Source organism: Haemorhous mexicanus, chromosome 3 (assembly GCF_027477595.1).
Source record: "Haemorhous mexicanus isolate bHaeMex1 chromosome 3, bHaeMex1.pri, whole genome shotgun sequence".
Taxonomy (NCBI): Eukaryota; Metazoa; Chordata; class Aves; order Passeriformes; family Fringillidae; genus Haemorhous; species Haemorhous mexicanus.
Genome location: NC_082343.1, coordinates 101,725,016 through 101,752,609, shown reverse-complemented (window position 1 = coordinate 101,752,609; position 27,594 = coordinate 101,725,016). Strand labels below are relative to the sequence as shown.

The window sequence follows — 27,594 nt, the reverse complement described above, 5'->3', positions numbered from 1 at the left end:
CAGTACGCCTTTCAGAAACCTAATATTACTTGACTTTGCTTAGCATTATTTAGTGCTGCTAAGAAATATGTTCACAGCTCTAAAGAACCCCACCTCCTGTTAGCTATTTGTTCCTGCAGAAGCAATACTGAGCTGTATTATTTATTTTGTTTTCTACCAATTTTTCTTGAAAGAAACACCACTGATCTTAAGGCTTAAAACAGTACAGTAACAGTGGTTGATTTTATTTGATGTCAATTACCTTTGAAAGGGCAGGCTCAATCTTTTATGTCTCTCTTCTTCAACGAGCATAAGTAATTCAATGACGGGTCCTGTATCAGCAGGGAAATGGCTGCATTACCTAATAGCCCGCTTCCATCTCTAACTTGTAAGATCCTATCAATGTCAAGAGTTGAATTGTATAACAGGGCTAATGTATTTACAGAAAACCAATATAATGGAAATAATAAAATCTAGACTGAGGAACTCTCCAATTTTAATAAGATAATATGTTGATTTATTTTTTTTTTTACCAGGCAAAGATTTTCTTTCTTCTTCTCAATAGCTCTCCTCATTAACTTTGTCCTCTTTTTTTTTTTTTTTTTGGAGACCTCTTATATGAATGGAATCCCAGAAGAAATTAACCATAGTCATATATAAACTGATTAGTTAAGCAATGCATGACAGCAAGGGCTTGTATGCACAGAGACTGAAGGGAATTTGGGACAGAAGTCCAAACTGTGACCTTCCCAGGTACTAACATTTAAGAAATGAGAGTATGCACTACTCTAGAGAAATCTGGAATGAAGTTCTTCTCTAACCTTTGCCTTCTCACACAGAATTAATTGTCCTTGCTCATTCCATTAACACTTTATTTCACTGAGTCTAGCCAATGTAGTAGCAGAAGAAACATAAGGGTTTTAAAACTGGGGCTTATAGGCAGCCTGGGCTACCTATACCTGGGCAGAAGACAGCTAATTTCAGAAGGTGATTCCATTCTCCTATTACTCCTCACAACACAGTAGAGTTGTAACCAGAACGTTCATTTTAGAGGTAACAGTTGGAAAAGTCTCCTTTTTGTAGCACTCATGTAAAGTGTACTCTTTGATATAAAGGAAGTCCCACCGATAACCCACCATGGTCATACAGAATTGTAAAACACAAATACAGAAAGCCCTTCTTTGCTTGCTGGGAAGTTTAATTTTATTTCCAACAAGAATGGTTGCTGAGCGAAAATTGTATTTCTAAAGTCCACTTCCAATATCAAGATGTGAATGAAATCTAAAATATGATCAAAAATTCAGTTTGCTGTCCTGCGGCCTCTCTGTTCTCAAGCACAGTGAAACATATCTGTCCACAAACACAACATACTTCATTTGTTTGTTTTCTGAAGTATTAGCTCAAACTCTGTGACTTTTTCCAAAGTTTCATGTGCTGCTCTGAGTGCTAAAATGAACCACAGCATAATTTTCTGTGAAGTTCTTTGGAGTTTATTTTAGATGCATGAATTTCAGAGGCATTTACTGCAGAGGCATTTCCTCTGGAACCATTTGCTTCACAGCTCCCACAGCTCCTGAGCAGTGTATGTGCTGTGCTTTTTGGGGTGCAGTGTCATTTTCCACTGCCTCTGAAGAACGCCTTTCTGTGCTGTAGTGGCTCACCTGCATAATAATAGGAAATTGCTATATAATCATTAACTGATCAATATCTGGTAAAGTAAACCTGAAATAAGGAAAAACAGATGCTGTTTTCTGTGTTTAATGAAAAAGGCTTATGCATTCTCATGCTGTATTGTCTGATCTTTCTTGGGTTTGGATCTTATTTACCAGACAGAGGTATTTGCCACATAATCCATGTATTTGAATGCTGTTTACAGATTACCCAGAATACATCTGGAAAAGCAAAACAGCAGGCCCTGGCAAATGTGCTGATGAGCATAACCTTTGAGGGAAGGGAAGCAGGACACCTGAGAGCTGCAGATCCTAGATGCAACTGCTCACATGCCCTGTCATCCCCTGGAGGCATATGAAAGTTTCTACCGTTAACGAGAAGCCAGAACATTTCACTTTCTTCAAAATTTCACAACTAGGTGAAGAGGAATAAATATCACCCCATCACCAGTGCTCTTTAATTATTTCATTCTGCTGTGGGAACAAAAATGCATCATTAAAAGTTTTCCAGACAGAAACAGTTTATGACACATCCAGAGTGAATGGCAGCTTTTCGTGGTTGAATACAATAAGGACTTAACCCAAAGGGCTGATAGTAAATGTGAAATGGTGGGATGATTTCTGAATAAATGGGGAGCACAAGCTAAAACTTTTTTCACAGGGGGCAGACCACCTTAGAGATAGCATTGACATGGCCATAAATCAAGATGCAAAGATATCCTTAAAGGTATTTGACTCCATTTTACTGGTATAACTCAGGTGATTTCCCTCTTACGGCAGATTTTATAGCCTCGTTGAAATAATTTCTTCTATGGCAATCAAGGCTTCAACAGGGCCATTAGTCTCTGTGTGTGACCCAGTCACCTCTGGAGGGAGGGTATTACCCCAAAGAGGCAGGAATAGCAGCAAGAATAGAAGCTGCCACACCCTTACTTCAGCACTGAGAGTGTTACTCTAGTGCAGGAGGGCACGAGGGATGCAATCCACTGCTATGATTTCCAGCATTAAGCTGCAAAGTCATATAGATATGCTAAAATTAGTGCCTTTGCTATCAGAACTGTATTGAAAACCACACCTCCACCCTCTCCCTTATTGTCCTATAGGAAACCAACACCTTTCCTCTCAGGGGAAGTCTATCTACATGACTTTGACCCTCCTTATGTTGAGTCAGATCAAAGGTTCATCCAGTTTAGAAACTTGACTTACAGTGAGCAGCCATGGACTCAGGAAAGAATAAAAGGAAGTCACGTGTAGAGGGATCCCTGCCCTGCTGCTCCCCTCTAGTTTCTGATCATCTAGATGTACTGACTTTCATTGAATGAAATACACAGCTTCTTTCTGTTGCAATGCAAAGTCATAGTTTTTATTTTCAGCTTTTTGTTTGCTGGCTTGTTTTTAATCTGACAGCCAATTTCACTGTTTTCCCTCATTGTTTTTTGTCTTACCATGGTCCACAGGTACAAGTGCAACAATTTTCCAACTATGCCAGTTGCTCTAATTAAAGATAAAGTGTGTCTTCCTGTAAAATTTGTTTTGCCAGGGGCTGCTTTCTAGTTCTTGTATTCTAAGAGATAAGTATTCAATGTATTATGTATACGTATTATCCATGGTTTTATACACCTTATCATAATTTCTTCCAACTGCTCTTCTGTGGATGAAGAGTCCAGGTCTAGCTTCAATTCTAATGGAAATAAGAAGGATTCACTGGTATAGCAGCTGAGACTCTTTGTCGAGCTAGTCAAGAACACTTCAACAAAGCACTTATTCTTGGAAAATGTCAGTGTTTTTCCAGGAACATTCCAGTCTTGAAAAATCTTCAGTGAGAGGTTTCTCTAGTCAGGTAGGTTTTCTGACCAAACTGAAAGCAGAGAGGAGAGAATTACTGCACAACCATTAGTAGCTGAGATGTAACACAATGGAAATGTAAACATCATTCAACCTATCTTCAGAACCACAGTGCTTATACAAAGTTAAAGAAATGATCACTGGATTAAGTAATTTGCAATTGATCCAGGTCAAAGAAGGAACCAGTAGGATGGTATAATGAACCAACAAATTTTCACACTTCTGGCATTACTCTAAGCACTCTGACCCAATGCACTCCATTCTCCTTCGCCCTACAGCTCTTTTACCAAAACCAGCAACATAAAGAGCCCTCAAATTGTAAAGTAAAAATAAATTATTATCCCTTTTCATGTAGTTCTGCACAAACTGTGTGTTGCTGCCCAAGAAACACTAAATTGCTCTGAAATTATAACAGAAAGGAAAATCATTCACCAGAAATGTGGAACTTGCCTTTGCCACTGAATAGTGGCTTAAGCTGCATATGGACACCAGGCTGCATCTTTGGTGAAACTTGCCACAATATTTTGCTTTTAAAGAGAGCAGGGTAAGAACAAATTCACCATTTCTCATTTAGGAGGCTGAAGATGGAGGCATCTAAGGGTCATTTCTGGTGAAAGGCAGGTTTTGGATTGTTTACCACAGTTCTCAGATACTCAGCATGTTGCAGCCTGTTTTGCATGAAGTCAGCTGTAGAGCCAGTGAGCATCAAGAATGTCATAGCCAACATTTCATTTCTTGGCTCAGTTAACAATTGCAGAGTAGATGCTGCTGACTGTGAAAAGTAGGCAGTGAAGTATTTGTGCATTGAACTCAGTCCTGAGTAGATGTTTTACTTAATTTAAAAAAGTTTCAAGATTTTCTTTTTTGCCAAGTTTAATACTGATATTATTTCCAAAGTAAGAACCAAGGCTGATTCCTCCAAGTGCTCAATCTCCTCAGCAGCAGCTGAATTCCACATTAAGCTGGTGTGTGCATATAGTGCCAACCAGAGCAATGCAAAGATACCACCTAGAGTTGTACAGCAATATTAACAGTTCCTATCAGCAAGGCAGGCTGATACATCTCTTTCAGCCCTGGATGTGATGTGGGTAACTCCAGAGCAATAGGCAATTTCTTTAACCCACCTGCCTGAAGGTATAGTGAAAAAGAAGTATGTTTTGAAAAAGAACCTCTTTTCTCTTTTGGCTCCATGTAATTCTCTTTCAGATTGGAATAGCTTTCTTTCCCATTCTACTGCTAGAAAGCAAGTGAGCTTTTGGTGAGGCTGAACAAAAATGGGAAAAAATCAGTGAAGAATCAGTGTTCTTTACTATTTAAGCACCATGTATGAATGCAGCTCAGAACAAATGTACCTCTGCTGACAGGTGGAAGAGACAGACTTACTTGTGTTGATATAGCTGTATGAGAAAGGAGCTAAATTATCACTTTTCCCTACCATTCAGTATCCATGCTGGGAAGAGAGCTTATTATCTCTATGACAATTACTCTCCTGTGCATTGCAATGTGGAGAGTGGTTCAGCTAAAGCATGTTATCTCTGCTGAACTAAAAATGACAAATTTCACAAACTCATATTCAATGTCAGCTTCTCCTTTGTTCTTCAGTTTTTGTGATCCACAAGATTAATCTCCTGATTAAATCACTTAACAGCCACGGTATTTACAGCTTTATTGTTTTCACATTTTCCAGCACATCAAAACCCAAGCCAAAGCACCCAGGCCAAATCTTTGAATGGGTGTGTCTAGGAACAAGTTTTTCTTTGTGAATAAGGAAGCATTTATATAAGGTTTTGATTAAGAGTGAATACTGTATAGCCAGTGAAAAAAATATTAATTTTGTAGTGATTCTTTGAGCAAAATGTTTCCTGTTCTGTGCTGCATTGTTGACTAAAGTGGGGAAATGTGGTTTGTACTCTTATTTTATCTACACCATGTTTTGATGTCCATAGTTTTTCGTGTTGCAATGAGTTCACAAAAATCCAGGGTCAGGGCAAGAAAGCTCCAGAATGATGAATGTTAAAAATATACCCTGAAGAACTGTCAAAGATAAAAAATTAATGATACATACAATAAAAAATCCTAAGCCCTTCCAGAAAACAAATGAGAGAACAAGCAAACAAAAAGATGTAAGGAAAGAACTGTGTAAAATTATTTTTTATCAGAAATTTGTAAAATGTACTTATATCAATAAAAATATTTCTTCAACCTGCTGAGAAGACCCAGTTCTTCAAGACCCAGAGATTTAAGGGTTTTTTTGAGGATAATACAACTGCTTTTCACTATGACAAACGTAAAACACATATAATTCCAGTTTTAATTCGATTTTCTCAATCTAATTAAAAAATTTGTATCTGTGTTCTGAAATCAGATGTTTCCATAGAATTAGAGGCTCTGCAGAAGGCCAGGTAGATTAGATTCCCCAGATTTTCTTTGTCTCAAAAATCAGATATCTTCCCAAAGCAAGTGAACAAGCTAGTACATAAAAATTACCTTAAACTGACTTTTTTGTTCAGTTTTTAGTTGCATTTTTCTGCGCTTTCCTTTGAAGTTTGTGCCACAATCTCACCTGCATTTAAGAGATTGGCACCTCAGCACTGCCTGCAGCTGCCAGATGGAGGGAAGTCCTGGCCCAAGCCCTCTCTCTGTCCCAGACTTTTGCAGAGACCTTGCATTATTTTATGTCTGTGACTCCTGTGTTATCTCTGAAGTGGAGCTGCCCTTCCTTTAAACAAGCAGTGAGGAGATTTACAGCGCTGCTCAGTGGCACCCTCGAGCTCCCCCCCAGAAACAGCTGCATGCAGGCGTTTGCATGTCCGCACGCAGCTCCCTCCTCATGGGCACCCTGCAGCTTTCCAGCAGGAGAGCACCGGGCAGCTTTCCTTCCCAGGCCACATGGCTTTGTGTGAGTGCTCATGAGGCCCCTACACACACACCTAATCAGGTACCAAGCGCTCTGATAAAGGTGCTGGATGGCCCCTTGGGAAGAAAACACGGCTGGCAAAAGGTTTCTCCCAGTTCTGCAGAGGAGCGCGCTGGTGCCTCCTGATAGCACGCGCTACCGGCTATTGCCTCTGCAAAAGAAGGTAAAATGTGAAATTCAAGGCACTTCTGCATTAGAAGAGACACTGAAGAAGCAGAAGGAATAAATGTAGTGAATGTAGCTGTAGGGGATAAAGCTATCCTCCTTCCACGGAACATGTCTGCAGAAAAACACTTGAGATAAGCTTCATTATCTTTCTGTAGACACCTTGCTAACACAGGTGGGAGGCACTTAGGTAACTAGCAGATGAAGGTTTTGCTCAAGGTCAAGCAGAGTCTGTCAAAGTCACTGTTTAACCCAGTGAAAGAACATATACTGAAAGCCTCCCACCGATAAAAAAGCTCTTTTTCTCTTCTCAAAATGCAAATTTTCTCAGAGAATGTTTTTTTTCTTTTTGTTCAGTTTTTTCATACAAGTCACCAACAAATGTTTGATTTTTTAATTGTGATTTTCAAGACCCTGCATTTTTCATGTCTTTCCAATGTTTTGTGTGGACAATATTGCATCCCTCTTAGCTGTAGTTGGTGCCAGTTGTGGAATCTGGAAATACTGATTTCCAGACCCTTGTACTTAAGTATTTCATTTTATGTTTCAGTATTTCAGAAATACTGTGGCTAAAAAAAAAATAAAAGAAAAAAAAATAAAGAAAGGAAAGGAAAAAAAGAGAAAAGAAAAGAAAGAAAACTCCCAAAATATAGCTCCAAGTGATCTGCATAAAGCAAACAGAAATGTAGATGCTGGATTGTGTCCAGAACTCCTGGTTTCCTGCTACACTTACAAGACAAAAGTTAGGGCAGCATGCTGCAAAAAGATACCATGCTTTTCCAGCACTGATAGGCTTTCCACATCTGCAATGCCACAGCTATAGAACTCATTTTCAGACCAAAATTATCTCTCTTGCAGGCTGTACTGTCTGGGTTTGCAGGGCCATAAATCAAGGCTGTAGTCTGGCAATTGGGAAAGGAAAGAGCTTTTAAATAAATATTTTAAAAAATCTATTTTTTTTTTTTAAGTAATTCCAATTAACTTTTTTATCTTTCTGATATTTTGTTTGGTAGTTTGGGTTTTTCCCCCCACCTTCCCCTGTTACTTTTTTGTAGCAAGCAGTGGGTTCATTCCATGAGAGCTGCTGGAATAGGGATTATAGGGGAAAGACAAACGTGCCTTCAGAGATGATTTTTTTAATTAATAGCTGAGGATAGTCTAGGAGCAAAGATAGGCTAGAAAGAAAATCTGGATTTAAATACTGCTGAACAGGGACCAGCTCATGCAAAAGCTTCAAGTACAGAACCTTCAGAAGCAGGTCAACCAAAACAGCAGAACTGAATTCAAATATGGTTTGACACAGGTCTAAAATTAAGCAGGTTGATCTTATATTTCATTCCTTGATCCTTGTCTTTCTTATTCCCATATTAATGGCCAGACAGCATTTCTGCTCTTTTTCCTTGATTTTAATTTTTTCTTATGTAAAATAAAATTAAGGGGTTTTTGGGAGGTTTCTTGGGGTTTCTTGGGAGGAGAAAAAATTATGTGCCTTTTAGGTAGGGGGCTCCTCCTTTTCTGAGGAATCACACTGAAAAAGAAAATTTTTGTCAGAGTTGGAAACCTGAACATGAATGCCAGCAGGAATGCAGTTGAAGTGCTACAGCACCATCTCCTGGAAGTCAGACATTTCTGAATTTCTAGACCAAATTAAATGTACAGTCACGCAGCGAGATTAAATTTACCTTGGGGTTCATTTAACGCATTTCTCTTCACAAAAATGTCTTAACAAAATCTGGAGGTAGTAAAACCGATTTCCATGACCTATAATATTTTCAAATAAATTTTTCTGTATATGGGTTTACTGCCATCAGGCAGTACTTAGTCCTTGAATTCAAGCATTGCAGGCTAAATCATGAGAAAAGGGAGTCATAAAATTTGACAATAAATTTGGTTAGAGATTATCCTTCAACTACAAATTGTTAGTTTAGTTTTTAGTAATTTATTCTGAGATAAAAATGAAAATATCAAATTAATTCTGCAAAAACAAAAAATAAAAGTATCTAACTCTGGGAAAAAAGCACTAAAAGCAGTATTTAAAATGTTGAGAGTTTATAGTATCGATTTCTGCTGTCCTAGAATCAGCTTTATAACTCAGTAGTATAGTCTTCATAAAAAAAAAGATAATGTGTAAGTATGTATTAAAAAAAAAATACAAGTGTTATATCCTTTTGTCATGAGTATTCTTGATGATTTCCTCCGAAATATCTACTGAAATTTTTTAGCTGATCATAGAATGTCCAGGCAAGCTTTATCCAAACCCAGAGGTTTTCCTCAATATTAAGAGAGTGATTTCCCACTCTGGCTGAAGATATGACTCCCTGAGTAAACGTCCTGCTTCTCACCTGTTATGGCCTGGAACCTGTCCCCAGTGTGAATGGCCCAGAGCTGCTCTCAGTTTCTGGTCCACACCTCCCTGAGCTCCTGCTGGCTCTCAGGGCACGTGGGATGGTGCAGAGCAGAAGCTGCAGTCTAAGGAGCCCTGACTGAGGCCATTCACAAACAGGGTTTGGCAGGTCAGCTCTGTTTTCCAGTTCAGGTGTTTTGTGTTGGGACTAAATCTTCTCTTACCCTGTTTTTGATCCATATGCATTTTTTCTGCAGAGGGTCACTTTTTAGAAAAGTTATGTCCAGCAGTAATAACTCAGAGAGCCCTGGAAAGTGGTTTCCTTTGCTACAACTCAGTTCAGCAACACTGATAAGCATAACAGGCACTCAACAGAGCTCAATAGGCTTCAAGACAATTTGCACCACTCATGCACCACTGCTGAGACATATTTTGGCTTTTTTTTTTCCACTGAATTCTTCCCTCTTTTCTGCCTGTTCTCTGCAAGAAGCCGTGTCTTGTTGAGACACATCCAGAAACAGCTTATGTTTTTGCCGTATTCACATTTCTGTTTTAAATTTACAGTGCGAAATGTCTCAGCCGAGTTTGGCAGCCGGGGCAGCTCCTCCACCCCGCGGAGCTCCGCTCCTGGCAGCAGCGCCTCCGGGCTCCCCGGGGCGGCCCCAGCCCCAGCGCCGGGCACCGCACACCGCACAGAGCCCCCAGCGCCGGGCACCGCACACCGCACAAACCCCCAGCGCCGGGCACCGCACATGGCACAGAGCCCCCACCGCCGGGCACCGCACATGGCACAGAGCCCCCACCGCCGGGCACCGCACATGGCACAGAGCCCCCAGGGCCGGGCACCGCACACCGCACAAACCCCCAGCGCCGGGCACCACACACGGCACAGAGACCCCAGGGCCGGGCACCGCACATGGCACAAACCCCCAGCGCCGGGCACCGCACATGGCACAGAGCCCCCAGGGCCGGGCACCGCACATGGCACAGAGCCCCCAGCGCCGGGCACCGCACATGGCACAGAGCCCCCAGGGCCGGGCACCGCACATGGCACAGAGCCCCCAGCGCCGGGCACCACACACGGCACAGAGCCCCCAGGATCGGGCACTGCACACTGCACATGGCACAGAGCCCCCAGGACCGGGCACTGCACACCGCACAGAGCCCCCAGCGCCGGGCACCGCACACGGCACAGAGCCACAGCGCCGGGCACCACACACGGCACAGAGCCCCCAGCGCCGGGCACCGCACATGGCACAGAGCCCCCAGGGCCGGGCACCGCACATGGCACAGAGCCCCCAGGGCCGGGCACCGCACATGGCACAGAGCCCCCAGCGCCGGGCACCGCACACGGCACAGAGCCCCCAGGACCGGGCACTGCACACTGCACATGGCACAGAGCCCCCAGGACCGGGCACCGCACACGGCACAGAGCCCCCAGCGCCGGGCACCGCACACTGCACAGAGCCCGCAGCACCTGCCAGAGCTGGGGACAACCCGCGTGCTCCTTGCTGCCATCGGCAGCTCGTCTGCACCGCCGCCCGCTCCCCCTGCAGAGCGAGGGAGCGCGGCACCTTCCCTCCCGGAGCGCGTCCGCGCTGCTCTGGCTCGCTTCCTTGTGCCAAATTGCAACATGGTCTGGATGCACACCCTTGGGACCAGGGAACGGTGCCCTTAATGATGTGAGAAAGACCCTTAGAGTGTCTCAGGAGGAAGGGCTTCAAGTTCTGCTCCTCTGAGCATCGCTGATTACATCTACTCTCACCAGGAGAGGAACTCAAACGGGGCACAAAAAAGGTTAATACAACAGTGCTTTCAACATGGAAAGTTAACTCTTGTACAGATGAATCATGAAAAAATCATGTTTAAAGATACCATGTAGCATAGGGCTTCTCCAAAATTATTCCACTCATGAGTGAATCATGGCTAAACACTGAACTGTTTCATATTAAAAAAAAAACAGAACCATAAAAAAATAGGATTTGAAGGAATTTCAAAACCCTACTGCTCTGAGATCAGTCATACTTTCTAATTATACCCTAACTATGCCTTGAAAGTATAAATACATAATATATATGCTAAAATCTCCTAATCATCAATCAACCTCATCCACTGTTTCACTAACTTCTACTTTATTTTTTTAATTTCAGTAAGCTTCCACAGTGTCTGAACTGAATGTCTTCTGCATTTCTTCAATTCCCTCATTGTTCAGGATATCCCTACTGGATGTGAAAAACAGATTATCCTTTTGCTCTCTGCATTAGCACTTTACATTCTTGAAGCTTTTGTTGTTCTGTCTTCTTTCAGGTTTTTCTTCAGGTTGCCCTGCCCTCCCCTCCCCTTTAGCTATATATGACAGCATTTCCTCATTATTCATGCTCTTCAGACCTCGTATTCAGCTTCCAGACTCTCCAGAAGGTCCACTTAATTCTTGCAGTACAGTACTCATGGCTGTGCTACTCAGCAATAGCTGTAGTGGTCCAAATAAGCCCTTAGCAGCAAGGAGAAAACTTTCACAGTACTTATTTCTGCCTTGTTTCTTGTGGTTTTGGTTAGGTTTTCTTTTTAGATATAAAGGTATCTTCTTTCTTTTGTCTTCTTGTGGTATTTTGTCATCAAGTGTACATTGTATTTTATTATATTGTTCAAAATTCCAGAATGGATAAAACACACCCTCCACTTGGAAATCCAGTCTTTTTTGCATGTGAGCTCTTCAAAGTCAAAACACTCTCATCCTTGAAACACAGACTGGGGTCATGTCAAATGTATTCAAGATTGACTTCGCCATGAATGTTACGGTCCAACAGGAAGACAGAAACCAAATGGGCTGAGAATTTGGTTCCACTTGGAACAACGGCAAAACACAGTTGGCCTGAGCTTCTATCCATCACACCTGGCTCAGAGGACTTCTAAGCTAAAGAGTCATGCTGGCATCAGCTGTAGATTGCATTTTTTTATTATTATTTTTGTGAAATTCCAGGAGAAAGAATGTTGAAACACTGCATATGTTACATATCAAAACCACCTGGACATATGTTGCTTCAACTATTGACATTACATCATGACAACTGAAATAGCATTGCATAAATCTCTCTAATACCCTTCATGAAGGCCATCAATAATTTTTAAGTGTTCACAACCCTGAAGTGCAAGATAGAAAAGATAATGTTGTTCCTTTGGATGTAGGCATGCATTGCACTTAACCACAGCATTTTTAATAAACTCTCCATAATGAGAAAGTACATAGTGACACAGTGATGGTCTTGATTTATACCTCAGTTACCTCTGACAATTTAAACATCTTATCTTTAAGCAACTTTACTTGTACTGCTTCTCATTCTCTACTTTCTCACAGTTGTAAAATAGACTTACTTCAAGATACAGTTTGAAAACTGCTTCCGGATCAGAAATACATGAGAAGCATTGAAACATATAGCTTTTATTTTCACATCTGTGTAATCAAGATTGCAAAGAGTAAAGTCTTCCCTTAAGCAAGTAGTTTTATGAACTTTACAGCCCACTATTTGCCTGTTTCAGGAATAGCAGAACAGGTATTACACCATAAATGTAAAAATCTTGCAATTTGAAACAGATTAGTAATGGGCTTTGGGCTATCTAATAGAAGATATCAGGAAGAATATTATCTGTTAGACACGTAGTGAGGAGCAATATTAAAATTAAAATTACATATCATTATATTTGTAACTTATTTCCTCTTTTTTCTTTGCTTTGAAATTTAGTCTGGGAACTTGTTCCCACACTAGAGAGCCTTGCTAGCCATGGACAGACCCAAGAGCACCGACAGATCCAAAATTCCAGGTGCCACATGTAGGCCACCACTGTGCCATCTGATTCAGGATGGGAGAGGCTGGCCCTGCTTAATTCTGTGTGCACCTGCATGTTGCTGTGCCAAGCAGCATGGACAGGTATTTCTCCTCAACAGCCTAGTCTGTTTTATGGATGTAAGGGATCAGGAGATGGGAGAAAAGCAAAAAGGAAGAAGAGGAACCAGATTGAGGGTGTGGTAACATTCTAAAGTTAAAGAAAACCAAAACAGCAACCATTTCTGGAGTTAAAATTCCACTTTTCCCCTTGCTCCCTACGAATAACATTTAGTAACAGCTATCCTGGTCTTATAGCAAACTTTATTCTGAGACCACTGATAGCTCTGAGAAAACCAAAGATTTTAAAATATGCTAATTCTCATCACAAAGGAAAACATGTCAGCAGGGAAAAAAAGCAGAAGAGTGAACTGCATCTTGTTCTGGAAAATCTATCATACCATGAGCATTGCATTGCTATAGAAAATAGTCACACAGCAAGCTGGAAAATAAGGTTTGCCACTTTCCTGCCCTTTTTTTTTTTTTTTTGCAACAATCTCTCCACATCTTTCTCTAGCATCACATCTCCAGCATTTAGATGATGAATGAAAGACCCATGAAGACTTTTTAGAAACTGACATTTTAAGAACCTTTTAAAGTACTCTGCTGAGTTTACTGACTGAAATAATAATAGTCCTAATTTTATGCCACATTTTTTAGTAATAGTTATCTGAAGATTTTCTTTAATAGATCTGTTCGGTTTTTTTCTAACAACAATTAAGTAACACCTGATTCACAGGTGGCTCTTCTTTAAAGGACTTTCCATTTAAACTATTATATATATTGACATAATATGAAAATGCAATAACAGCTGACTAACTATCAGTTTGCTCTGAAATTAGTATAAAATATCCCATTAACTGCAATGGCTTATGTCAGACTCAGCTGCAGCTTTCCTTTAGATCCCTTTTCATGTCCCCTGCCAAAAGCTATTGACATTGATTTGTTTAGTTTGTGTCAAAAAAGGTGTCAACATAGGGGAGTTCTGGTGTTCTCCTGGAGATACTGGAGGATGGAATGCTGCTGAGCTCAGTGGAGAAGTCAGTATCAGAAATAAATGGGGCCCTGGTCAACTCATTTACTTAAGCACAGAGGTTTGATCCAGACTGTTGGTCTGGTCTTAACTTGAGGCTCAGAGGCAGCAGCTGGGAGGGTTAGCTACCATGGAGAAATGCTGATTAGTAAAATGTGACTAAAAACCTCTTCAGAACATCAGCTGACATTTCGACTCAAATTTCAGTTTCATCTTTGAAGTATTAAATCAGGGACTTAATTAGAAGCCCCCTTTCCCATAGAAAGGTTGGGATCACTTAAACAGCAACAGATGGCAGCAAGAGAGACCTTCATAAGGAAATTGGAACAAACCAACAGTTTACATGCTATGGAAAAGAAGGCCATGTGATTTCTCCCTGCTAGAGCTGTCTCAGCAGCCAGCTCTTCCTCCACTTGCCCTCAGGGGAGCTATGACCAGACTAGGATCCCAACTGGAGGTGTTTTTATCTGGGTCACAGTCTGGATTTTCAGGGAATGTGGTTTACAGCAGAATCCAGAAAGCCAGGAAGTGCAATTTCCTAGAAATCAAATGGAAGAGCTACAGGAAGAGAGGGTGGGCTGAGAAGTATGAGGGAAAGCAAAAACTTCACAGATATGCTAGACGTGGAGACTCCAAGAACAAAGAAGCTGAGGTCTGCAGAAGCCCCAGCAAAAGAAAAGGAACACATTTCTCCACAGGGAGAAAGTTGGCTGTGACCTACTATTGCTGGCAGATGGAGCTTCAGCCTCAGCTGGCAATCTATTAGGCTTTAAAAAATGTAGTAAACTGTCTTGGCAATGAGAGGGAAGCCAACTGCATTGCTGAAGGAAGAAAAACCACATGCTCTGACAGCTTAGTAGTTCATGACCCCTGCTCACAAAAGAAGCTGAATGGTGGCAGTGGTTGGTGACTCACTCCTCTGCGTAGCAGAGACATCAGTTTGTTGGTATGACCTAATGCTTATGGAGAGGCTTTGCCCAAACCAGAGCTATTGCACAAGTTTGCCAAGGCTCGTTCAGCCCTCTGACACCTCCTCCACATGGCTCAGTCACTTCAGAGCTAATGCCACTGCTCTAGGAACAAGCAAGGGAAAACCATAAAAAACAGCAGGGATCCTGAAGCGATGGCAAGAGAACTGGAGCCTCAGCTGGTGTTCTTATCAATCCCATCAGAGAGGGTAAAAGCCCAAGCAAGGACAGACATATCCTGGAGATAAATATATGGCTGTACAGATGGTGAGCCTTAGAGTACTTGAGTTTCCTGAAGGGGGAGGCTGTATTCATAATAGGGTCATAAGAGGGATGAGAAGGAAATGACTGAACCGGTTGTAGATATGTGTAAAGTGTTTTGCCTTATATGATGCAGGATGCACATGTTCACTCTGAGATCTGGAGTCTGGAGGTAGACAGACCTGGTAAAATTCCCCAGGGTAATAACAGAAGGAGGAAAGGGCATATTTGGGGGAAAAAAAAAAAATGCAGAGAATGCAAACTAGGGTGTGTTTAAATTTATTTTAGTCTTTTCATAATTAGGTATGGAATTTAAACTAGTATTGTAGGCTAGTATCGCAATCAGACCCTTTCACCTGTCCTAGACTGCTATTTTATGATAGGAAGAACTGCCTCTGAAGGAGTTTGTTTCTCTACAAGGACTCTGAATGAAACCTAGAAAACTACTGAGTGCCTAAGATAGCTAAAAAATCAGACTAAAATATTATCTCTTTCACAGATCTAAGTGGAATCCAAATTTCTTCTTGACTTGCATCTGATCAAAAAGGAAAACATGACTGAAAATAAGGAGGGACAGTTCAATTAAAGGAGAATGAGGAGTGAAGTGGTAGAATTAGTACATCTCAGAAATGGAAGAGAAGGGAACATTGGAAAAACAGGACAGTGAGCTTCAAGAAAAGAGACTTTCATAACTTGGTGAACTGAACCCACTAGGAAACACAATTATAGAGAAGAGTCTAAGGGAGTTGCAGCTGGCAGTTTCTTCAATAAGATACAGAAAAGATGAATGGCAAAGTATAAGGAAGAGTGGCCACTGCAGGGCTTAACTCTTTTTTTCACCAGCATTGGAAACAGAAGTGAAATCTTTTACTACCTCACAAGTCTCTTTCTCCCTTGTCTCTGAATTTCCCCTTAGCTGTAATGAAAAATATTCCTTATAAGTTCCACCTCAGATTCTTCTTGAAAGAAAATGAATGAACATAACAGTGAAATGCTTTAGCTACCTCTTCAGTATTTCACTCTCAAGAAAGAAATTAATATAAAATACAAACTGGTCAAATTATTAATGACAAGCATGACAAATGACATAAATGTGAAGAGCCAAAGGCAGAAAGAACAAACAAATTTCAGTACACTTGTCTCAAAAAAAAAAAAAAAAAAAAAAAGAAAAAGAGCAACATTAAAGCATTCCACAATTTTTAAAGTAGTAAGATCTACTCTTCTGCTTAATGGAAGGGGAAGGCTAATGACATGTTGCCAATGGATTTGAAGAGATTCTTGGGTTTTTGGCTTTAGTCTTCACCGACTGCAATTAGATAGCTAACACAATTAGCATCAATGTCAAGGGAGTATGAAGTCTGCTGGCATAAAAAAAGAGCATCTCGGAGGCTATCTAAATAAGTTACCTGCTTTCAAATAATTTTATACTCTCTTTAAATTCTGCTCAGAGAAGTTAGGGCACTGTCTAGGGCAATGCCAGAAAATGCAGTCATGGAGGATAGCTGGATAGAAGAGAGAAGAGATAAAATACAGTGTAATGTGTATAAAAAGGAGGAGTCCTCAGTCATTTACAGACCAGTGGAGCTTCACTTCTGCTGTACAATGATCCTGGAATAAATAAATATAAAGAAAAAGGATATAAGTGTTTGACACATAGATTAGCAAAGAAGAAACACTGTTGAATCCATTGAAAGACATTTGATGGCAGAATAAAGTGGTATGTGGATAGTAAAGAAGAAATAACCAAGTATGACATAGTTGTGTTTCTTTAGGTTTTGACGTCTTCTATCCCAATTCTATAAGTAGGTTAGGAATATATGGTTAAAAAAATAAATGCAACATCAAGATGGGAAGATGCATGAAGATGAGATCTTCAAGGTTCTGTGGATGGTATGGTAGTCTCTAGATGAACATTTAAATTATTTAAACATTAAATAACTTGGACAGGTTAACAGAAATGTGCTTTTTAAATCTGAGGCTGTACAATCCTGTAATGGTAAATGCAGTAGACAGCAAGATAAGAACTCAAAATGATTTTGATAAATTGAATATCTTCTTGGTGTCAAGAATGACATTGAGATTGAGTAAATGACATGCAAAAAATGGGACACAATTCAACAAGGCTGTGTGCAAAACATGGCACTGTGAGAGATAAACAGAAGTGAAGTACAAATATACCACTAAATTAACTGGCTACAGATAAAGCACTTGAGGCTACAGTGAATAACACAGCACATAAACTGATGGTTCAAATAAAGTGTGACTTCAGCCAGATCTCCATTCTAAATGTGTTTCTGAAAAATAGGACACTTATGGAGAGGGTCCAGAGGTCACTGACAACTCTGATCAAAAATTCGAAACATAGAAGACCTAGCAAGGACACTTGGAGTCTTTGTGTTGGGATTTTTGGTGGGTTTTTTTAAGTGCGAAGAGAAGTGAGGGAGAGACTTAAAAGAAGTTTTCAACTACATCAAAGTTTTTTGAAAAGGAGGAAGAAAGTTTTGGCATTAGTTGTTTTAAATTTTATTTTTGTGCACACTGGAGACAGAGCAAGTACTACTAAATAGAAACAGTAAAAACTTTCACAAAGTTTTCACACTGTAAGGAGAAGGAAATTCCAGATTGTTTTGTCAAAGATGATTACAGTATTCTCAAAGTCTGTTGACCAAGTTAAGCAAACAGGTATTATACACAGTAACAAGGGAGGTAGAGAAGGAGGGATTTTGCTTTAGGTTTAGGCCTTTTGAGTTACTTCTTTTAAGCTTTTTCCTTCATACTTTCTTTGAACCTATTCCTCAAGCTAGCTGAGGTCTCTCACTGCAGGGCAAGCACCTGGTAGTGTCAGTGTGTTAACCCTAACCCTAACCCCACTCCCCAGAGTTTTGCAATGACATGGATGCAAGCTGACACCATGAATTTATGCACAGCACTGTTGGTTCTTCTTTACACAGAGACATATACACACACAAACATGCATATGATGCACTGGAATATATAAACAATGTGTAGGCATTGGACTGGATGAACATTCTAGCTTCCTTACAACTGAAATATTCTATTACTCTATTTTATATATATATATATATATATATATATATATACACACACACATATGTATAAATGTGTATGTAAGGGTATGTATGTATGTGTATATATATATATGTGTGTGTATATATATCTATGTATATATATACACACTGATAGGTATACTTGAGGTGTACTAGAAAAAATTCATGGGGTATGAGTAGCTTTTAGGTAGATGACTGACATTTAGAGCACATATTGGAATGTGTCTGTCCCATCCTTTAGTCACAGACAATGGAGAATTATGATGGTGGACAGTGAGCCACCCTAAATCTGATCACCAGAATGTGCCAAGCGCAGCACAGGGGTGGCACATGCCAACACTCTCCTGGATCTGTCAGTTCTTCAGAAGGTTGGAGATTGTTGTACCTACATAATATCAGGGTTCATTGAAGCACACACATCCTGTCTGTCATCCAGCTGAACAAAATATGCCCACCTTGGCAGCAAATCATGGAGAAGATGGCATTAAAATGCCTCTTTGCCTCCACCCAGTGCAAAACTCCTTTTAAAATTCTCTATGCTGCAAGAACTGTGCTGTTATATTCAAAATTCAGAAGTTAGTTGCATTTTGATGAGCGTTTTAAACAACTTAATTAAAAGGTGCCTGCAGGAGAGCTGACATTCTTAAATGTCCTTTAATAGGACATTCCAATGCCAAATCTAGAAAACAAGCAGTATTTAATGTCTTTAACAAAAGGCTTTGGATGTCATAGCCACAGCAGAAAGTAAAACCTGGATTTAGAGAGAAGCAAGCTGATATTTAGATTGAAAGAGATTTAGATATGAGATTTAGGCAGAGTGGACAGAAAAAGATGTAGATGGGAAGACACAGTGCAGAGATGGAGAGATGAAGAGCTAGATACAGCAGATAGATTCTCATGAAATAGCCTTTCCGTGTTTGGTGTGCAGCTGCATAGCACCTGCCTGACATTTACAGCAGATAGCTTTTATTCATTTCATGGGATATTCATCAAAATGTGGTTGAGAGATGGAGAAAATTCCAAGTATGTGTCATCACTTTACTGGTTTGTGCAGCTGTTTCCTAAAGCACACAATGATGTTGTGTTGTTAAGGAAATACACTGTCACCCTGCTGAACAAATAAAGCATTTAGTTTATTGAGTAACATTACAATAAGGATGGGAGATAATAGACTAAAAATACTGTTTATTCAGTAAGAATGGACAAAAACTTTACTGTCCATGAAAGAATCCCTTCATGTACAGAAAATAAAAATTGTGTTGTTTATTTAAGCTACCTTTTTAACAGCACTAGTGCAAAATACTTCCTGACATAAGCTTTGATCAAGGATAAGAACCAGCAAACATCAGACCAGAGCTCAAACTGGAACCAGACAGGGGACTGTATCTACCACATGTAACAGCAAATAATTATGCTGGCAAATACATAAACCTAAGATAGATGAGGGGTGGGGAGTGGGGTGGGTGCTCTGATGCTGTTGGGATATTGAATGAATAAATTTCTGATCATAACAAAGGCTCATGTTACCCTTTCCTGGGAATAAGCTTGTCTTGATTTTACAACTCTTTTTATAGGATGCTAAGTATTTCTCAAAACCTTATGATTTCAGAAATATTTATTCAAGATATTTCTGACGAGGATGGTATGTCAGCCAAATCACCTGAGTCAGTTACACAGGACTAGGCTGTTAATTGTATGAGGCTCTTTTACACAGGCAAATCTAGCCCAAAGTCACAGCATTCTCTTCTGTCCTATTTTGTTTCTTTTGATTTTGCAACTGATGCAGGAGAAAAAAAGAAAAAAAAGAGAAAAAAAAAGAGAAGAGAAAAAAGAAGAAACAAAAAGGAAAAGGGGAAAGAATAAGAGGAAGAAAGAAGGAAAGAAAAAGAAAAAAATAAAGAAAGAAGAAAAGAAAAAGAAAAAGAAAAAGAAAAAGAAAAAGAAAAAGAAAAAGAAAAAGAAAAAGAAAAAGAAAAAGAAAAAGAAAAAGAAAAAGAAAAAGAAAAAGAAAAAAGATGAAAAATAAGTCTCATAATACTTCCTTTAGAGAGGCAGGTGGGGACAATTTTATTGTCACTGTTTCATCTGTAATAGATTTTTCATATGTTTCTTATGTTTGAGCTTATGTTTTGGGGCTCTCACTTGATTTAAGCAAACATTCACAAAAAAGTTCAGGGACAAGATACAAGTATTTTGTGTTTTGCATGCAGGACTGTCTGTTGGTCTAGACTGGATCAAAATAAGACTTAATTTCAAGCAAGGCTCCTTTCATATGCTTTGCCTGCTTCATCCTGAAGTTGTCACCACCTTCCCACACATTTTTCCCTCTGGGATATTCCCCAGAGAACACCTTACCCCTCACTGCCCCTCAGCAGCTCAGCAGGGCTGCTGCAGAGCACAGGGACAAACCCACCCCTGGGCTGGGGAAAGCACTCCCATGAGGACAATCCTGGGGTGCACACAAGCCACCCCATGGCTGTGGGACAAGTGCAAAGGCAACATTTTATGGGGCCAGGATTACCCAGCAAACCAATATGAGTTCCCCTCCCATGGCCAGAGGAGATGTGCAGACAGGAAGGACACAACACTGTGCTCTGCTGGACCAGTCTGCTGGAGCAAGGGACTGGAATGGTGCTGGGAGCCAGGAGATATAAAAGGGGAAAGGTTCTACAAATGAGAGAGACTGCAGGAAATAGTGTTCAATAGATTTATTGGAATCTAAAAAAAAAAAATTCTTCGGTGAACAAGTTGCTGCAGAGGGCTGGATGCTGAACTACTGACGTAAGCCCTCAGGACAATCCCTGCAATCAGCTATGGTGCCACACATTTACTGAGCTGGCCCAGGCCATCTGGGGGGGCAGCTGAAGCAGGGGGCTGGGATGCATGGCTGTAATTTATGGAGAAAGCTTCAGAGCTCCCTGAGACCCCTCCCTGTTCTAGTGGCAACCCCAGCCACTGCGACCACAAGCTTTTCTGGCTTGAGCACTCAGTAGCATCCTCTCAACTAAGAGGAAAGATGATTCAATTCATAATGCAAACTGTCTCCTGAAGCCTCCTGGAGTTAAACAAGGAACTCACAAGTGTTGGAACATTGTAGACTTGGTCCTTTAGAACAAAGTTGTTAAACTATGACCTCATGGTTCCTCTATCTTGGCCTAGATCCAAAGGCAATTGAAGTCAACTCCTATTGGCTTCAGCGGGCTTTGGAACAAGCCCCCTTCCACTTCAGCACAAGGCTATTTTAAATTAATCAAGACAGCCTCATTGGAATCCGTTTTGGCCTTTAAAAATGGAGTGCACTGTTGCCCTGGAACTGAAGGTCTCATCATGATGCTTGGCTGTGATATCAGGATGGAAGCAGAGATAAAAGCCCTTTTCTTGCATCAAGCTGCTCCTGCTGGAGCTGCTCTTTTCTTGTTTCTTGTTACTAAAATAGCAGTGCTATTGTTTCCTTCATTACTCTCATCTTTGGGGATTTGGAAATTCCTTTTAGGGCAGGCAACCTGCACACACACATGCACCCAGACCCCCCTACCCACACAGGCACACACCAGTCCTGCGTGCTCATTGCTGCCTGTATTTCTGCAGAGGTATTTTAACTTCATGGTCTACAATTCAATGGTTACCTATTCAAAATAATTTATTTTTATTTATGTATAATCCAAGACAGATTTTCCAGAAGAATCTGCTATCATATTGCTATACACAAGCACTTTTTCCATTTCTTAAATATGCAGCAGAACAACTTAGGTATTATTTTTTGTGCTCGAGGGAAATTTTTTACTTTATTTCCATTATTTTTCATAGTGTGTTATCTTGCCTTAAAGAAAAAAAGACTTGTAGTAACATAAACAGGAGACATTGATTAAAAAAATGTAGAAAAAAAAAGGGAAAAAATAAGATATTTCATTTTTGCTATGCTACTAGACAGCAGTCTCCTCCACAATCCAAAACATAAAATCAAATAAAAATGGATTTTTCAGTCATATTTCTATCACATTATGATTGTTACAGGCAGTGATAATTTGTATTTTGGACTGTAATTAATGATAGATGTTGCCTGTCATATGTATAAAAAAAGAAAATCTAATTTCATAAGTAAAACATAAAACTTAAGAATGATCTCTGACTTGGTATTTCAAAATGTTAATAACTTCTTAGGTTATTATATTTTATAATATTTGTGTCATAAGAAATCAAAGAATTATAGAATATTCTGAGTTGGAAGGGACCCACAAGGATCACCAAGTCCAACTCCTGGCCCTGCACAGCACCATCCCCAAGTGTCACACCATGTACCCAAGAGCATTGTCCAAATGCTTCTTGAGCTGTGTCTGGCTTGGTGCTGTGACACTTCCCTGAGGAGCCTGTTCCAGTGCCCAAACACCCTCTGGGGGAAGAACCTTTCCCTCATATCCAACCTAAACTTCCCCTGATTCAGCTTCACAACATTGCATTTTGTAAATGTAAATCAGAATGAGAACAATGCTACAATTTCGACAAAAATTAATTACAATTTTAAGAGGCCTCTGAACTGTGAGAAGGTCAGAAGACCTGTGTTTCAAGACAAAAGCTTTTTATCTTGCTTGATATTAATAGAACTCATAAAAGGAAATATTACGAGCTTTCACTGAGCTTTGTGGATGCAAGTCACCACAGAAATGGAAAGTATTGTTATTAAAAAGAAAAACAGTGATTTCGGGTCCTGAGCCAAAACGAGCCAGGATATGGAAAGATCCACATCCAAAGCCCTCTGGAGTTAATCAAAGTCTTTCCATTGCTTGCTGTGGAACTTTATTCAAATTGTGAATTTCTCATGGTGACATCTGTGCGTCCTTCAGTGATGGATGTGGTGAAACAGTGCTGGAGACGATCACAGATAGATGCCATTGCTGGAAAATGACAATTTCCTGGCTTTGTGTAGCATTTCTTCAGTTTTTTTTCATGCCATTCTTTAGATGTCATCATTCATCTGTTTCCCATGATTCTTTTCTGTTTCCTACTTTGATTTAATTCTCTTCCCTTTTTTTTTTTTTTCCTTTCACAAGGTAAAGTAATAACATATACAATTGGATGTAAAACATAATTCTGGAACATGATGAGTCACACTCTACACTTTCTGTTTTACTCTATAGCATTTGAAATACAATACAATACAGGTAAGGGTGGAAATGAAGTACAGTATGGCATTTGTGACTACCTGAGGAATAACACCACCACTCCTTTCCCATGTGAGATGAAATTACGACATGTTTTCATGCCACTTCTCCATGTGTAAGTTCTGATGTCATCTTACATTAGAAATATGCAGGAAAAATGAAAGGGCAGTTATTTCCTTGCTTTCTCTTTCATAGGAAAACACATTGATATGATTTTGCTCCATTGCTTTGGGACTAGGGGAGAGTTTAGGTCCAGTTTAGGTCTCCTAAACATGTGCAAAGTTATGTGAGTTCAACTTGTGTAAGCCTTGCATGAGTACTACTGAGCTGGACTACTGCTCCTCAGTGCATGCATTGTCCTGCAATACAATTGTCCAGCTCGTATCTCATAGCCAGCCCAAAGGGACTAAGAAGGTACACAACATACACCTAGAAAATAGTACATTATCAATATGTGGGGATGTTATCTCCACTTTGATCTACACAAACTGGGAGCAGGAGCAACTTGGGTTTGTGCATGGAGGATGTGTAGGTCTAGAAAGTGTCTCTATATTCCAGAAACTTCATGATATGGTAGGCTTTTAAAGATTATTCCACTTCAGTAAAACAATAAGAAAACAAAGAGAGTAGAGGTTTAGCCTATTGACTTCCCAAATAAGTCTGATGAGGCGAACATCACTGCCTGCTATTTCTTTCCCCTCATAAAAAGCTTAAAACTCTTTTTTTAAGCACCGCAGCTGATACCTGCAAAAACCAGCAAGTCTTGTCTCCAACCAAAGTAGTATTTCATTCTTTTTTTAATCTAGTCAACCTGGCAGAACTGGTGTGCCAAACTGTCCCACTGTGTGGTTATCAAAAAGAAAATAAGGTTATTGAATGTGTCTCCTTCACATCTTGCCTTATGAGCAAGCAAACTTGGTTTGACACAGGCTTTTGAAACAAGGCTTTCCTTTATTATTGTTCTTTCCTAAATACCCTTTTCTCTGTCTTTTGTTTCTTGAGCTTTCTTCACTCCCAAATTTACATTGAAACTATTTCAAAGTCAGATATTTTCCCATACTACTGTCTTTTCTCAAAGCCTCTATAAAACTGACCTCATTGTGCAGGGTGGTCTGTCCTTTCATTGTAGGCTGTTGCAAGGGCAAGCAAAAGCCTCTTGCATTTGTTAAGCAAGACTCCTCCTTTGTTGACAAACAGCCACTAAATGGTGACATGGGCACCTACATCCTGGTAATCATGTGAAGCAGCAGCTAGGACAAACTAAGGCTGCCTTCTCCATGGGCTGTCTTGAGTCTTTACCTCCAGGGAGAGAGATTTTAGTAGAATTCCTAGGTTATAAAATACCTTAGTGACTTGCCCAAGCATAGGTCTGAACTTTCCTGAAAATTAGGAATAGGTACTCGCTGAATCACTGAAGATAAAACAAGGTCCCAAGGTGGATTTAAAATCACTGAACAACAGAGTTCAGGTGTTTTGTGAGGTCCCAATCCATCACCAGAACCATGTACTTCCTAGGAAATATTTGTCCAATCTCTTATAAAAACTTCTATCACAGAGAAATATGAAAATCTTTAGCCTGTTCTTGGGTTTCACTGGTTCTGCAATTAGTGAACTTTTGTTTCACTTCATTGTCCTTTTTTGCAGGCTAAAGCCACTGTTTACCCATCTACTACAGACAGAATATGCTTCAACCATTCAACATCTTGCTCTGAGGAAAGCAAAGCAGCTCAGGTATTGCAGGATAGCCTGACACAGTGGGAAAAGTTGACAGGAAATTATAAGCAACCCCTGCCAGAAGAATTTTGAGATAATCTTTGATTTAGCCATGTAAAGTACCTATTTTAAAATTACTCCATAACTATTGGTTCATAACTTGGAAAAGTTATAGTTGACTTCCTGTACATGAAGAGGGCCTACAAGAGAGCTGGAGAGGCACTTTCTACAAGGGCATGTAGTGCCAGGACAAAGGGCAGTGGCTTCAAACTGAGTAGGTTTAGATTAGGTGTTAGGAAGAAATTCCTTACTGTAAGAGTGGTGAGACACTGGAACAGGTTGCCCAGAGAAGCTGTGGATGTCCCATACCTGAAAGTGTTCCAGGCTAGGGTAGATGGGGTTCTGAGCAACCTGGTCTAGTGGACTATATCCCTGTCCATGGCAGGAGGTTGGAATGGGATGATCTTTAATGTCCTTTCCAACCCAAACCACTCCATGACTCTGTGATTCTGTAAGATTACTGTTTAGGTTTTCAGGGGTTGCATACCTGCAGATGAAAAGAATTGGCTGAGGGGTGACCAGTCTTCAGGTGGAAACTCAACATCTACCTGGATTTTCAATGAAATGCCCAAACAGAAGAGGGCTGATGAAATCCCTTCCACTTTTCATACAGGCACATATCTTCCCTGTGCAGCCAGAAGCTGGGGTGTATTCAGCAGATATCTCATTTGCTCAGCTCAGATTCTGGTGGGGGATGTTGCAGAACCTTTCTCAAATGTCACATATACTTCAGCAGCCTTGAAGGCCACTAATTACAGAATCCCCAGACCAAGTGACTAAAATATAAACTATTTTCTTTTCCATTCTGATACCCAGAACCTTGTTACTTTGAGTTAGGAAGGGACTTAGAGCACAAAATATAAGATTAAAAAAAAAAAAAAATAGAGGTTTCATCCTAGGTCTTACTACTCCAGAAATAATATCATTGGTCATAGCCTTCAGATGTAGGAGATTATGCTTTCAAAGAAAAGTGAATATAAGACACAAGCAAAACTTAATTTCAGCCAAAATACATTAATAGGTAAGACTTGCCAAAAATAGGATAATGGCAACAGTAAGGGAATTTAGTTTGACCTGCATTTTTTGAACTTCATTTTCATTATAAAATATTATTTTGGAATATCAAACTGCCAAAAAAACTGCTTAACGTGTGTTAAGCAAGTCTTATAGAGTCACACCATACAAAGAATTATTATTTAGGATTTTTCAGTAAGAAAACATCAAAACATTCATCCTTCATTGTGATTTTTCAAAGTAACACACCCATCAATTTTTAAACTGATGAATTGCTCTAAAAACAAAGATCAGTCAGAAACAATAAACCAGAGGGGACTATAGACTACATAGAAGTATTCAAAGTGAAGACATATGGCTTCTGGCACCAGTGTTCTGCAGTTATGCTGGAAGAGAAAAGAGAATGGAAAGAAGGAATATTACCCAAAATTGTATTGATTTAAAATGTGAATGTCCTGATATGGATCTTCTAATATGTGGGCTACACCTGGATTTATGAAGTAGTGAACAGCTATGTGGAAAAGGTACAAACCTGGTAGATATGAACAACTATAAACAGAAGAGTCACCAAGATGGCCCCATATGTTTTAGGTGAGTTTAAGCAAGTGTCCCCCACAGATAACTCATATGACTGTTTCTAATCACAGTTCAGAACAGGCACAAAATCTTAACTATTTGCATTTTCACTCTTAATCAAATTCACTTTGAGTTTCCCATGTATGTCTGTATCAAGTTCACTGTTTTAATTTCTCCACTATCAGGTACTTCCCTCAGGAATTCTATTGCTGAAATACAGAGCATGTGCAACACGTTGTTTGCATTTCCCCAAGAGATTTCTAGACTTTTTTCCCCCCACAGAAATAACACTTGAAAGCAGCAAGTCTATCCTGTCAGCTCAGAAATGAAAAACAACCTCTGTAGCAGGCAGTCAGGACCATAACCCTCTAACCACTTCCACAAAAACAAACATTCAGAACTTCTCAGAAACAAATTTATCTCAGGAAGTTTAAGACGCTAAAACTTATTCATCTCAGACTGCGATTTTACGGTGACTACAGTGATACTTCCAAGGGGCTGCCAAATGTACACGAGGAAAAGTATCCCACAAGCTCCAGTGTTGGTTCTTGGGAAGAGGAAAACCTTCTGTCAGGCTTGCCTGGGCTGTGGGAAACCACCCCTATGGTTCTTCAACAGCAGTGGACTGAGAGAGGGAGCATTTAAACTCATCTTACTTTTCTTAGATACTAACTTAGACACACTTGAATAACTTGTGAGGTAAGCCTCCTCTGGAGGGAACTGTTTCTTTCTGTTGGATGTAATAGGAGGTTTTGCTGTGTAGCTCTAAATCACAGACATCCAGTTTGGGTGAGATAAAAAATGTGAGAATCAGTGTAAGAAACTCAGTTTTGGGCTCCTTATTACAGCTTTGTGAAAGGAATGAATGAATAATTTTGCAGAATTTAGTAAATAAGCCCACCAAATGTAAATGCTGGAAATTTGCATGTTTGCCTGTAAAA

The 27,594-nt window shown here is 40.1% G+C and overlaps 1 protein-coding gene across 1 annotated transcript in view; it reads right to left on the bottom strand.

Annotated features, from left to right (window-relative positions):
- Nucleotides 1–495: 495 nt before the first annotated feature.
- The window catches only part of RNF144A (ring finger protein 144A), a 100,466-nt gene continuing 73,367 nt past the window's right edge, over nt 496–27,594 (bottom strand). The window contains exon 9 of the mRNA XM_059842840.1: nt 496–3,507. Coding sequence (XP_059698823.1) covers nt 3,466–3,507 — 42 coding nt within the window. The 3' untranslated portion in view covers nt 496–3,465. The remainder of the gene's footprint in view (nt 3,508–27,594) is intronic.